This window comes from Haliotis rubra, unplaced genomic scaffold (genome assembly GCF_003918875.1).
Source record: "Haliotis rubra isolate DU_JTF1 unplaced genomic scaffold, ASM391887v1 Scf336, whole genome shotgun sequence".
NCBI classification, from domain to species: Eukaryota; Metazoa; Mollusca; class Gastropoda; order Lepetellida; family Haliotidae; genus Haliotis; species Haliotis rubra.
In genome coordinates, this window is record NW_025767009.1 from 290,428 (window position 1) to 303,241 (window position 12,814).

Consider the following 12,814-nt stretch of genomic DNA (forward strand, 5'->3'; position numbering starts at 1 on the left):
GTTAAAATCCGCACTCAGCAATAATTTGGCTATATGGCAACAGTCTGTAAATAATCCAGTGATCAACAGCATGAACATGGATCTATACAATTGGGACACGATGACATGTCAACTAAGTCAGCAAGCCTGACCACATGATCCTGTTAGTTGTCTCTTTAGACAAGCATGGGTTGCTGAAGACAAATTGTAATCCGGATCTTCACGAGTTGCATAAAACCATTAGAGTGAGTGTGTAAGTTCAGTTTATGCTGCACTCGGCAATATTCCAGTTGTATGGCAGAGGTCTGTAAAGAATTGTCTGGACCAGACAATCCAATGATCAACAACATGAGCATTGATCTACACAATTGGGATATGATGGCACATGTCAACCAAGTCAGTGAGCCTCTTATGACATGTATGGATCGCTGAAGACGCATCAGCTGTCTAAGGCACCACAATTCACAGTGCTGGGTTCCTTCAGCACACCAGAAATCTATGCTCTTGGGTTCAGATCACACCTCAATCAAGTATATAGGGTAGTCAGCACAATACCTGAGCTTGCGGGTTTCACCAAGGTGGAAACTATGTGAGACATGCCATGATATGACTGGAATACTGTTACTGTGTTAAACCTTATTCACTTACTCATGTAAGCTAAACACAGTGACAGTGAAGGCAAAAGTCTGTTGAAAGCAAAGGTATTGTAAGCCAGGCCCAGAGGTTATAACAAAAAAATTGTGCTCAATTCAATTTCATGCTCAAATCTGTGCTCATGATCAAAATCTTGCTCAACTGAGTTTTGTACTCATGCAGAGGTTATAAAACATTTTCAGTGTGTACTCAGCTGAGTACAACTAACACTCAGCTTGAGCATCCTCAATGTATTCTTTGTTTATGACACAAGCGGCAATTTGGAAATCTTACGTCAAGAAAGGTAAGAAAACGATCCAGACTTATTGAGCATTGTGCAAGATCCAAAGCATACTTGAGGTCATAGGTATTTCATGCTTGGGGCCAGGCCTATTGTGCCAGAGTTGCTGCTGCTGCCTACCTTTAGGGGTCTGTGGTAACTTGAGGATGTCTGCCTCAACCTGCTCCTCCTCCACAACCTGGCAATGATCAGGAGACACACATAAAGACAACTGACTAACCTTTCATTTCACTGGATTTAGTTGTGTTTGTTTGTTTATTGCTTAACGCCACACTCTGGACCAGATAAACCTGTATATGATGTGATGAGCAATGTCCCATGTTGTTGGGATATACTGACGTGGTATTGACAAGCCACTCAGCCTTAGCTGATTTATGTATTCACTTCTTTCAATGTGTATTAGTTGTTAAAAACCTACTCTAACGTGGATTTCCACAAGGTGGAATTTGTTGATCATTAGGTATGTAATTGATTCAAGTTATTATAAATCAATACCAGTTGTATTTTCACTTTGTATATAATGATAATAATAATGGCCATGCATAAAGCGCCCTTTTCCACACACTTGTGCATGCTCAAAGCGCTAACACATTATTACCCAGGATAACCCAAGCTGCCTAGCTGTTAGGCACTAGAAGGTTATAGTTACTTGACTTATCCCACTGGGTACCCATTATCTGCTGGGTGAACTGAGGCAATTTCGAAAAAAACTCACTTGCCTAAGGTTTCACATGTGCCTTGTTGTGGGGCAGGACTGAAGTCCTAGAAACTGCCAAACATGGTCACCCATCCAAGGACTCTCCGCGCCCAACGTTGCTTAACTTCGTCTGATTTGTGACCTGAGCTCTATGCACAAGACCTACACCACCACATTACCTGATGTAATGTTGGTTTTCTGTGCGTCTGACTCAGTCTTACCTCCTCCTCCCGAACCTCCACTTCTTTAGTGGGAGACAAGACCTGTTGCTGCTGCTTTATCTTCAACTGACGGATCTGGTACTTCTGCTCCGAGATCTGACATACCGAATGACAGATTAGGAAGCATACATCAAAAATACAACCCAAACATCATTCATGTTGCCATGGTTACTGTCAACAATAGACATAGCAAACTAGAAAACAGTCTAAATATCAATCTGGAATTCGTGAACATAATTCATGAAATGCAAACAAACTTCATCCTAACATCAGGGTTATCACACATGATTATGAAAGTTACCACAGCCAAATAAGAACACACATTCAAAAGTCCAACCTACAACAAATCTACCATATCAAGTACATAGTAATTATAATCAGTGAAAAGAGAGTGAGTGATTGAGTTTAGTGTTACGCTACTTTTAGCAATTTTCCAGCAATATCACGGCGGGGGACACCATAAATGGGCTTCATACATTGTACCCATGTGGGGAATTGAACCCGGGTCTTCAGAGTGATGAGCAAACGCTTTAACCACTAGGCTACCCCACCGCTCCAGAGACAAGAGAAGGATGTTGCAATAATGTTTTTCTCCAGAACTATTATAGCACATACAGACAATTCACTTTCTAATCTTGGGCTACAGTGTATGATACCATACAGTAAATAATATAGTCTTGGCAAGAAAAATCAGTAGTCGATAGTATACGCAATAAGCTATCCCACTGTGGTCAAATGACATACTGAGTCTGGCAACACACTGTGAGCCAAGGATGTTCATGTGAGTTATGATGTCTGCTACACCATACAAGGGTCAATAAATAACAGACAACTTGGTTGTGTTTCAGCTTCTTTTTTACTTTCTGTGCCATGTGGGGTTGATACCAAAATTAGGAATTGAGAAATTACAAAAGTGGACTTAAGGTGAAATAAAAATGAAGCGGAAATAGATTGTTAATTATAAAATGATATTACAACAATGGGTTGTTGTGTTTTAAATATATGTTCATAAAAAATAACAAAAATCTACATACACTATGTACTACTGTACTACAGGTTCAGTATGTTAGAGAATGACAAGACTAAAACCATGGCTCTCTTGTCCTGAATCCTGTCCACTCACCTCCTTCATGGCAGTGTTAAAGTCCTGAGGGACCAGCACCGTGTCATCCTCGTCCACCATCATCCCGGGGCTGTGACTGCGACCTTCTAAGTGGCATCACCAGGGGAAGTATGTCATCAATTGCTGGCTGCTGGCCATGGTCAGAGTGAGGTGTTGATGGTGTTGCAGCATCATCATCTGCAGCTGATGTAACAGCTTTGTCTGTAACATGTAATCACCTGGTTTGTGAATAAAGACATAACTCCCTTCTTCCAAAGTACATTAACACAAGTTATCCCCTTTTGATCTCCCGGTCCCTCATCTGCCTCCCTTGAGGTGAGGATCTTCCTCCAAAGTACGTTAACACAACTTACCTCCTTTCTGATCTGGTCCCTCTGCCTCCATGGGGTGAGGATCTTCCTACAAGTTACATTAACACAACTTACCCCCTTTCTGATCTCCTGGTCCTCCTCTGCCTCCCTTGGGGTGAGGATCTTTCTACAAGTTACATTAACACTACTTACCCCCTTTCTGATCTCCTGGTCCCTCCTCTGCCTCCATTGGGGTGAGGATCTTCCTACAAGTTACATTAACACAACTTACCCCCTATCTGATCTCCTGGTCCCTCCTCTGCCTCCCTTGGGGTGAGGATCTTCCTACAAGTTACATTAACACAACTTACCCCCTTTCTGATCTCCTGGTCCCTCCTCTGCCTCCATTGGGGTGAGGATCTTCATACAAGTTACATTAACACAACTTACCCCCTTTCTGATCTCCTGGTCCTCCTCTGCCTCCCTTGGGGTGAGGATCTTCCTACAAGTTACATTAACACTACTTACCCCCTTTCTGATCTCCTGGTCCCTCCCTCTGCCTCCCTTGGGGTGAGGATCTTTCTACAAGTTACATTAACACAACTTACCCCCTTTCTGATCTCCTGGTCCCTCCTCTGCCTCCCTTGGGGTGAGGATCTTCCTACAAGTTACATTAACACTACTTACCCCCTTTCTGATCTCCTGGTCCCTCCTCTGCCTCCCTTGGGGTGAGGATCTTTCTACAAGTTACATTAACACTACTTACCTCCTTTCTGATCTGGTCCCTCTGCCTCCATTGGGGTGAGGATCTTCCTACAAGTTACATTAACACAACTTACCCCCTTTCTGATCTCCTGGTCCCTCCTCTGCCTCCCTTGGGGTGAGGATCTTCCCTACAAGTTACATTAACACAACTTACCCCTTTCTGATCTCCTGGTCCCTCCTCTGCCTCCATTGGGGTGAGGATCTTCATACAAGTTACATTAACACAACTTACCCCCTTTCTGATCTCCTGGTCCTCCTCTGCCTCCCTTGGGGTGAGGATCTTCCTACAAGTTACATTAACACTACTTACCCCCTTTCTGATCTCCTGGTCCCTCCTCTGCCTCCCTTGGGGTGAGGATCTTTCTACAAGTTACATTAACACAACTTACCCCCTTTCTGATCTCCTGGTCCCTCCTCTGCCTCCATTGGGGTGAGGATCTTCCTACAAGTTACATTAACACTACTTACCCCCTTTCTGATCTCCTGGTCCCTCCTCTGCCTCCCTTGGGGTGAGGATCTTCCTCCCACTGTAGGGGTCAACCTTCCCGGACACCACCTGCTCTTCCCAGTCCTTCCTGGCCTTCACCAAGGCTGTGACATCCTCAGTTGAGTGGTACCGGCGATGGAGGACTCTGTCACCATGACAACCATGTTAATACAACCTGCTCATCTGTAACTTATGTTATCATGGTTACGTTTGGGATAAAATTTTCGCTGTAAAATGCAGATTTTAGTACTTTTGTTTGGTTGAGTCCCATCTGGGATACAGACCACACTGTCAGAGTCAGGCACCTAATTGAGAGTGTGACTTTGATATCCCAGATGGGACTCAACCTGACAAAACAGGGGTGGAAATAACCCATTGCCCGACGTCCGAGTCCAGTGTTTTTTTCTGTCGGGCAAGCAAATTTGCATATCACACTGTACCAGTTGACTTTCCAATGTTTATTATGTTGTATATTTAAAAAATCATCAAGAAAACGGTTGGTATAGTGGGAAAATAATCAGGGCAAGTGACTTTACATGTGCCACTTTACCGGAGTACACTAGCAAATTTAAACTTATTTCCACCCCTGCAAAAGTATTAAACTTTGTACTTTACTGAGAACATGTTATCCCAAACACAACATAAGGTACATTTAATCACTTTCTAATAGGTGTTGTGTATTTATAAATTGCAACTATTCAGCTACCCCTGCAGACCAGCAAATACTACACCAACAAGACTGTAAGTGGTACACCAGTGTCTTGCATCATTTCCAGAACAAATATTTCATCATGAGAGTATGCAAGTTGTCACTGTTACAGGATCATATCAACCAAAAGTTACATAGTGTGAACATCCATTACCAATACTAGATATGAAGACAAATCAGTTGGTCATATTAAATCTTTCAACACCAGTCAACCAGAGGCATTTACTGCCATGACACCGAGTTCCCAGAGACTCTAAGGTCACAGATGAAGCCTATGTTTATGAAGGAAATTATAACCTTGTAAAACGTTATTACTACTACATCTCATACACCATTTAAAAGATCTAATCCCACTGTTGATAAATATGAAGTTTATTTTTATAATATAATTCAAATAATACAACTACAACTTAAATACATTTATTTTTTAATGAAAAAATGCCAGTTTACATTTATAATGTCCAGATAAGCCACGAAAGAAGCAAAAACTATGGCGATTTTTTTCCATTTGTGACATGTCATAACATGCCCGTGCCTATTTCTTTCATATTTTCATTTTTACGTAATCAGAAAATTATTATAAAAAGATTTCTTAAATAATATGTATGGTCGCTGATTTCCCAATATCAGTGGCTTTCCGCTCGGTAACAGGACACAACAACGGAAAATACCTCAATTTTCGAGGCTTCGTATGAGGCAAATCGTTTGATGTCGGGTATCGTTCGAAAGCTCTGAACATCAACAATATCACTGTACCCTTGCCAAGAGTACTTTCACAGTTGTAAGAAGCGATTTATTGGATAAAGATTGGTTTCTAATGACGCTTTTTCGCCACAGTCTGCTATAAGGGTCGTGATTGGTCAAAACCAAACACTGATCTAAGGCAGCCAATCATATTACGGCAATGGATACCGTCCTCGTAAACGAAAACTTTTAGATTTAGATGAAAGTTTTGGGTAAAATAATGCTATTCTGAACATATTAAGCAAGATATCGCTACATATACGTAAATTATGGGACTTATTGGACCAGGTTATGCATATATTTTCGCATTAAACATCGTGTCCGAGCGTGAAGATTGAGGCGGCAAGAGCCGAGATGTCACTTGTCAGTGACTTGACTTGCATTACATGATCGCACAAAAAGATGGAACTAGTAATTTTATATGTACGTTTGACAACTTTTATGAATGCTGTTGTTGATTTTATTCATTAGTTTATTCAATTTATTTAATAATTTCCTCGAAACATCGTTACTTTGCTCTTTGACAATGTTATTGTGGACCTGCTGCCGAAGCATGTGTCCGAGAATCGTTGTTTTCAATATAACATTGCGAAAAATAGTTTATAATTTTAATTCTGCCGATAATGTATGATCAATTGAAATTTAATAAGTGTTTTCAGACATTGTGAAATGTGATGGATTTAATATTTGAATCATAAGTCAGGTAAGTTCCTAAAATTATGTCTCATTTTGACGTGACTACTGCCTGGCCGCTTAAGCGGCCTGCGGTGTCTGGGGACTCATAACGTTGTGGCCGCTTAAGCGGCCTGCGGTGTTGAATGGGTTAATAACTGGTCCCATTAATCGTCAGACACATTGAGCAGTCATTGTGACCATCCAATCTCTATATCATAGTTGCCCTTTACCAGAGATGCCAACCCTGAAACTAAGAAAAACGGCGTCATGCCTGGCTTAAATTCAGGCCTGAGCACCAAAGGTGTGAGTTGGGGGTGAGCACGTGGTCAGCTTTTCCATTTTGTTTCACTTTCATACGGACTATGACATTCATTTGGGAAAAACTTTGTGAAACTTCATCGTCAATAACACCCAATATACACAATCGACACACAAAAGATCACATGCTAAGCTTCTGAATGCTTTTACCAGTGTTCACTCAAATAAATCACCGGTGACTTACGAAATTGTATACCGTAAAAATAAATTCAGATTTCTTTTCTAAAAAATCTGATTTTTTTAAAGAGAAATCGGAGAAACTCCGCCAAAATCGGAGTGGCTGGCATCTCTGCTTCACATGAAGCCTGTATCACTACAGTTATTGAGTGATGGCCATGCTTCAGCTGCTCCTAACATGAAGCCCTGCTACACACAGTAATAACTTATGCCCTTGACAGGAATATGTATTTCTGGTAAACTTGCAAGAACAAATTCATCATCAGTATTGCTGATCGTCTTTGCTCATCTGAAAAGATTATTGTTGTACAGATGTGGAGTGCCTCATGATTATAGACACTGCTGTACAATCTATCCCACTACATATCAATATCTGAAACTATTTGTCAGTATGCACCTCTAAACAAAATATCTATGCTATCTAACACACATTTTAAAAATAAAATCAAAAGTGTCATTTCTTATCTGTAATGAGATGTTGTTAATCTAGACCCCATTCTCACATAACAACACCTTTCTGACTTTCATTAATGGGACTACATACATCCATATTAAACTACACTATCAGATTATGAATTACTTTGTGTTAAACCAGACATCTGTTAAACCAGGCAACTCAACTGGAAATGCTGTTGTCTGGGTTAACAGAGGCCATTATAGTCACAATATATGCCAATCCCTCATAAACTAACACAAACTAACAAACACTTTGGTTTAGATCCCTTTGATCTGGTCGACAAGCACATTAAAAAAGATGAAATCATATGTAACCCATGCTTTTGCTTGTGTATTAACACTGAACTAAGGCATATTTCAGGTGTGACCTGCATGTAATACAGTCTGGGCCCTACATTCCAGTGATTGATATTATGAGCAACAGTGTTTTCAGAGCAAATCTGAAAACAAAGGCTATCCTCACTTGAACTTAGAGACAAACCGTGTCCTTATAAAATATATAATAATCACAAAACATCAAATTATTCAATAAGCAAAAGGTACCAAATCAGGCCCCGATTGCTGGAAACAAACTTAAGGTTTTACTCAAATTTTAGTTTGAGTTTATTACTCGATAACGGGCAAACACCGATTCCTCAGGCATTGTTTCATGAGGGATGCTAAGGTTAATTAACCCTCTTTCCACTCTAGTCTATCTTCGCTGATGGTGTTCTCCTATATGCCTTGAGTTTTATACTCCATACCAGGCAAACACTGATTATTCAGACATGGTTTCAAGAGGGTTGCTACGGTTAAAAACTCAAGACTTGAGTTATTATTGAAACTGAAGTTTGTTTCAGAAATCGGAGCCAGTAATTGATTGACGTGCATACCAAGTTTCACAACTAAATATTGAATTATGTAAGAGTTATGCTCTGGTAAAGTTACAAAATAAAACATACCAGACAGACAGACAGACAGATAAAAGGAGCCAATTTCTACATCCAAACAAATCTTTATTTGGACTGGGGATAGTAACCACAATGATGAAAATATCATGTGTTCCAGATGTTACCAAAAACTAAACCCACCATGCAAAGTCATGACAAATCTTCATGATACGAAATTCTGAAAACATTGTCCCATGTTCCGTTGGCTACATGAAGATTAGTGTGTGTTAGTGGTATTTCCTGGTTATTTCTACAGCCACCTGGCCCACAGCTTACCTGTACTTCTGACCCCTACTCTCCAGCCTGGAAAACAACAATCTCCTCTCTTAACATCCATTCTGTGACTCAGACTTATGACAGACTAAGTGGTGAGATAGCTTTCTGGAACGACTCCTTACAATGAAGCTCTTTGCTGTAGTCATCATAATTTCATCAATAACATCTTTGTTTTGTTTTTGTTTGTTTTTCTGTTTGTTGTTTAACACTGCACTCAGCAATATTTCAGCTATATTGCAGCAGTCTGAAAATAATTCAGTCTGGACCAGACAATACAGTGATTAACAGCATCCCCTATGATCCCCTCAATCCTGGTCATTCATCCAACAACTGACCTAACTACTGACCATCCAAGACACTGTTTTAAACTTTTATAACAAGCACTGGAACTCTGGTGGTTCAGATTTCTGGTCTGTTTTATATTACATGTATCTGTACAGAAATTGAGTGAGTGAGTGAGTGAGTGAGTGAGTGAGTGAGTGAGTATGGTTTTACGCTGCTTTTAGCAATATTCCAGCAATATCACAGCAGGGGACACCATAAATGGGTGTCACACATTGTACCCATGCTACCCTGGGTCTTCAGCATGATGAGCGAACGCTTTACCACTAGGCTACCCCACTGCCCCTGTTCAGAAAGTGTAATCCAAATATGACTTATGTTTCATGCTACTATGAAACATACAACTTTATGGATGACAACTTCTTATTTATTGCAAAGAGCGAAGTTTCAATGTAGATTCTTACATCGTTATCAAGCTAAAAGTGAATACAACCAGATGATGAGGGGTATATATACATAGTATGTTTTGACAAACAGCAGATTAACATTAACAACATGTAATTGAATAACAACTGGTAGATAATTATGAGAGGGCAGTGGGAGACTAAGAACAACAAATAAGACTGAATTCACAATATCAAGAGAACACATGCCATCTCTTCTTGTAACTTTACCAAATTTGTTGGATTCTGGTCTAATTGCCATCAACTGTTTGATTCATACTACAACTGATCCTTTTTCCAACAATGTCATTTGTTGTGATATGCTTGTCAAAGTGAGATACTGCCAAACTCTGTATACAAGTGCATGGTTTATATTTGATTGTAATTTGATGTCATGTTTTTGTACCTAAAATAAAGATGAATAAAAAACAAACAAAAAAACAACAAAATAAGACTGGTGATGAAGTCAATAAACAAGGGGGATTGAGTTATAATAACAAGCTGATTGGGTGCTTTTATAGAGTCTATAGTTTGATCCTCCAAGGCAATAGCCGTAACCTACCATCCAAAGAACAACCCCCCAAAGGAGTGATCTACCAGATTATTTGTGAATGTGGTGACTCCTATATAGGTGAAATCTCCCGTCCCGTTCATATCCGCATTAAAGAACATAAAACCTCAACAGCCAAAGCAGACAGCAAATCAGCTCTCTCCGATCACCAACAGAAATTCCATCAAATCAAGATTGACAATTTTGAAATCCTATCAACCAAGAATCAGGACTCTTGGAAGCTATCGAAATCCTCTGCCACAAACCTTTGATCAACATTATCCATAAAGTTGAATGTTTTATTTTTGACTCACAACTTCTAGAATGCCCATCAAACAATTTCATGTAATTAGTTCCAGCATATTACTGAGGGAGGGACTGTAGCAGTAATCTGTAGTCAGCAAAATCCCAGCTATCACAGCAGCCAGAAAATAATATAGCCTGGACCAGGCAAACCAGTGGTTGAAAGCTTGACCAACATGGCATCAGGGCTTGAAGACATTGCAGGCATCCTAAACCCAGTCTGCTCCTGAATCCTCAAAGAAGCGTAGAATGTAACAAACAACAAACGACATCTTGAATGTTACAGAACATATATGTCATATAAGTCAACAAACACCTACCTCTCGATACCAGCTGCATCTTCTGGGTCCAACTTGGTTTCATCAGGTTCAGATTCAACCTCACTCTCAGAGTCGGACTCTGGCACAGCCTGTAGCTGCTGAGACTCGGGTCCTAGTGATGCTCGCTGGTAGTCCGGGAACAACACCTCCCTCACCTTGGCTGGGGGGATGTCCAGCTTAGGCGGTGCTGGGTTCCAGTAGACTCGAGACTCATCAGATCCTATACTTATCTTCTGACCGTCTACACTGATGTCACACTCGACAAACTGGGGACGAAACAGGGCAGGTCTCAGACTGTGTCACAGATCAGAATCACCTTCTGATATAATGTACACATCAACTAAAGGAAATTTAATGTAGATTACTGCTTGTTGTTTAGCAATATTCCAGTGACATGATGTGACTGATATTATGAGAAATTATCACACTATCAGGGTAAGATGACATGCGATCAAGTAAGTCGATGAACCTGACAATCCAGTCCATTTAGTTGCCTTCCAACAAGCATAAGCTGCTGGGGCCAAACCCAGGATTTCTGTAAAACCATACTGTTTAAGACCAGTAACTTGTACATTCAAACATGTCTCTGATCTTGTGACAGTGATTCATCCACTTTCCACACAGCAACTTGTAAATTCGTTCTAACAGCATCATGATACATGTCATCATCTGACTGTGAGTCATGAATCTTCACTGACTTACACAAGTTGAAGCCTCTTGTAAGAACAACAGTTCTTTCTGTTTAACTTTATTGCAAAAATACAATCATGCCTATATTATCTCATCAGAACATAAGAATAGAAATTCCTGTGTCAAAGACATGAATAAAGTTATGTAATCATAAACTTTATGCTTTCAACTTCAAAACATGTGAATATGAAAGAAGAAGATCCCCCATCTCTTTGGCAGGGATGAGCTGAAATGAGTGAGTGAGTTTAGTTTCACACCACACTCCAGCTATATGGTGGCGGTCTGTAAATAATCGAGTCTGGACCTTTAAAAAAGGCAACGTTAGAGGCACCTGAGTAACATAAGAAATTTAGTGAGACGGATGTGAGATGATTTGGGGGTGAAGCTGATTTCAAGAGCATCACGATGACTGTACCTCCGTCTATTAGAGAATTGCTTCTACTACAGATTGGTACTTGCATCACAAATATGGTATTCTCATCTCCTCTATATGACATTTTATATCATAGGTCTTCGTCATGTCTACCCGTGTCTTAGCTAAGATACATAGTGCTCACATACACGAACGCTACGAAGCACCGCTATAGGCTGCAATGGATGAAGTCCTTTGTCGCACTTTCTCGTACCCTTTACAATTACTGCGCACAAAATACTTATATGAATGACTTCTTTGTACTTATACCTACAATTCCGGACTATTTTCGGAATTATCAAAATATCCAGAGGTTTATATTTGCAAGCCACCAAACCTCTCAGTCGATCTCTTGCATGTCAGTGGCGTCATTTTGAATCATGTGACCTGTGACATGTTGGGGATTCCCTCCCTAAAATAGTAACATACGTGAGCGCTATGAAACTCATGTATGTGAGCACTATGTATGTAGGAAAACCTAATGGGTGCCAGTAAAATGGAAACATTTTCCGATTCTGCAATTTGAAATTATGCACTGAACTAGTACAAGTGTGCTCTATTACGGGTAAAATTGTTTTGAATTGAAAATATATCAGTTTATTAACGTTTTCGATCAGTAAAAACACAGAATGTGTTTAAATTACAGGTTTATAGAATTTATTCATTCATTCAGGTTTAATGTTTTAGCTTCATATCCTTAGAATAAAGTAAAGTAATCCCTACGTAAAAACGATTAACAAAATCAAGATGTTCGTACCACTTCCTCCGCCCTCTGCTGCCACGCCTCCAGCGTGTCCTCTGACCCCACCTGACCTGCTTCATCAATGACCCGCTGGGCGATGACTGACATCCGGTCAGCCTCATCCTCCTCCACAGACTCCTCCTCTATAGTGTCTGTAGCCGGTACTGAAGGACCCATCGCACCAAACTGGACAACACAGAAGACATGCTCGGTTTGAAGGTAACATCCACCAGACACTGAATCACTCTAACATGAAATCATACACACTGACTGCCATGACTTCCTACGACAA

The 12,814-nt window shown here is 40.3% G+C and overlaps 1 protein-coding gene across 1 annotated transcript in view; it reads right to left on the bottom strand.

The window, feature by feature from the left end:
- Positions 1 to 12,814, bottom strand: part of LOC124284394 — a 70,257-nt gene that overhangs the window by 35,219 nt on the left and 22,224 nt on the right. The window contains 7 exon segments of the mRNA XM_046720483.1: positions 1,034 to 1,091; positions 1,832 to 1,927; positions 2,955 to 3,017; positions 3,019 to 3,155; positions 4,478 to 4,641; positions 10,679 to 10,944; positions 12,538 to 12,708. Coding sequence (XP_046576439.1) covers positions 1,034 to 1,091; positions 1,832 to 1,927; positions 2,955 to 3,017; positions 3,019 to 3,155; positions 4,478 to 4,641; positions 10,679 to 10,944; positions 12,538 to 12,708 — 955 coding nt within the window.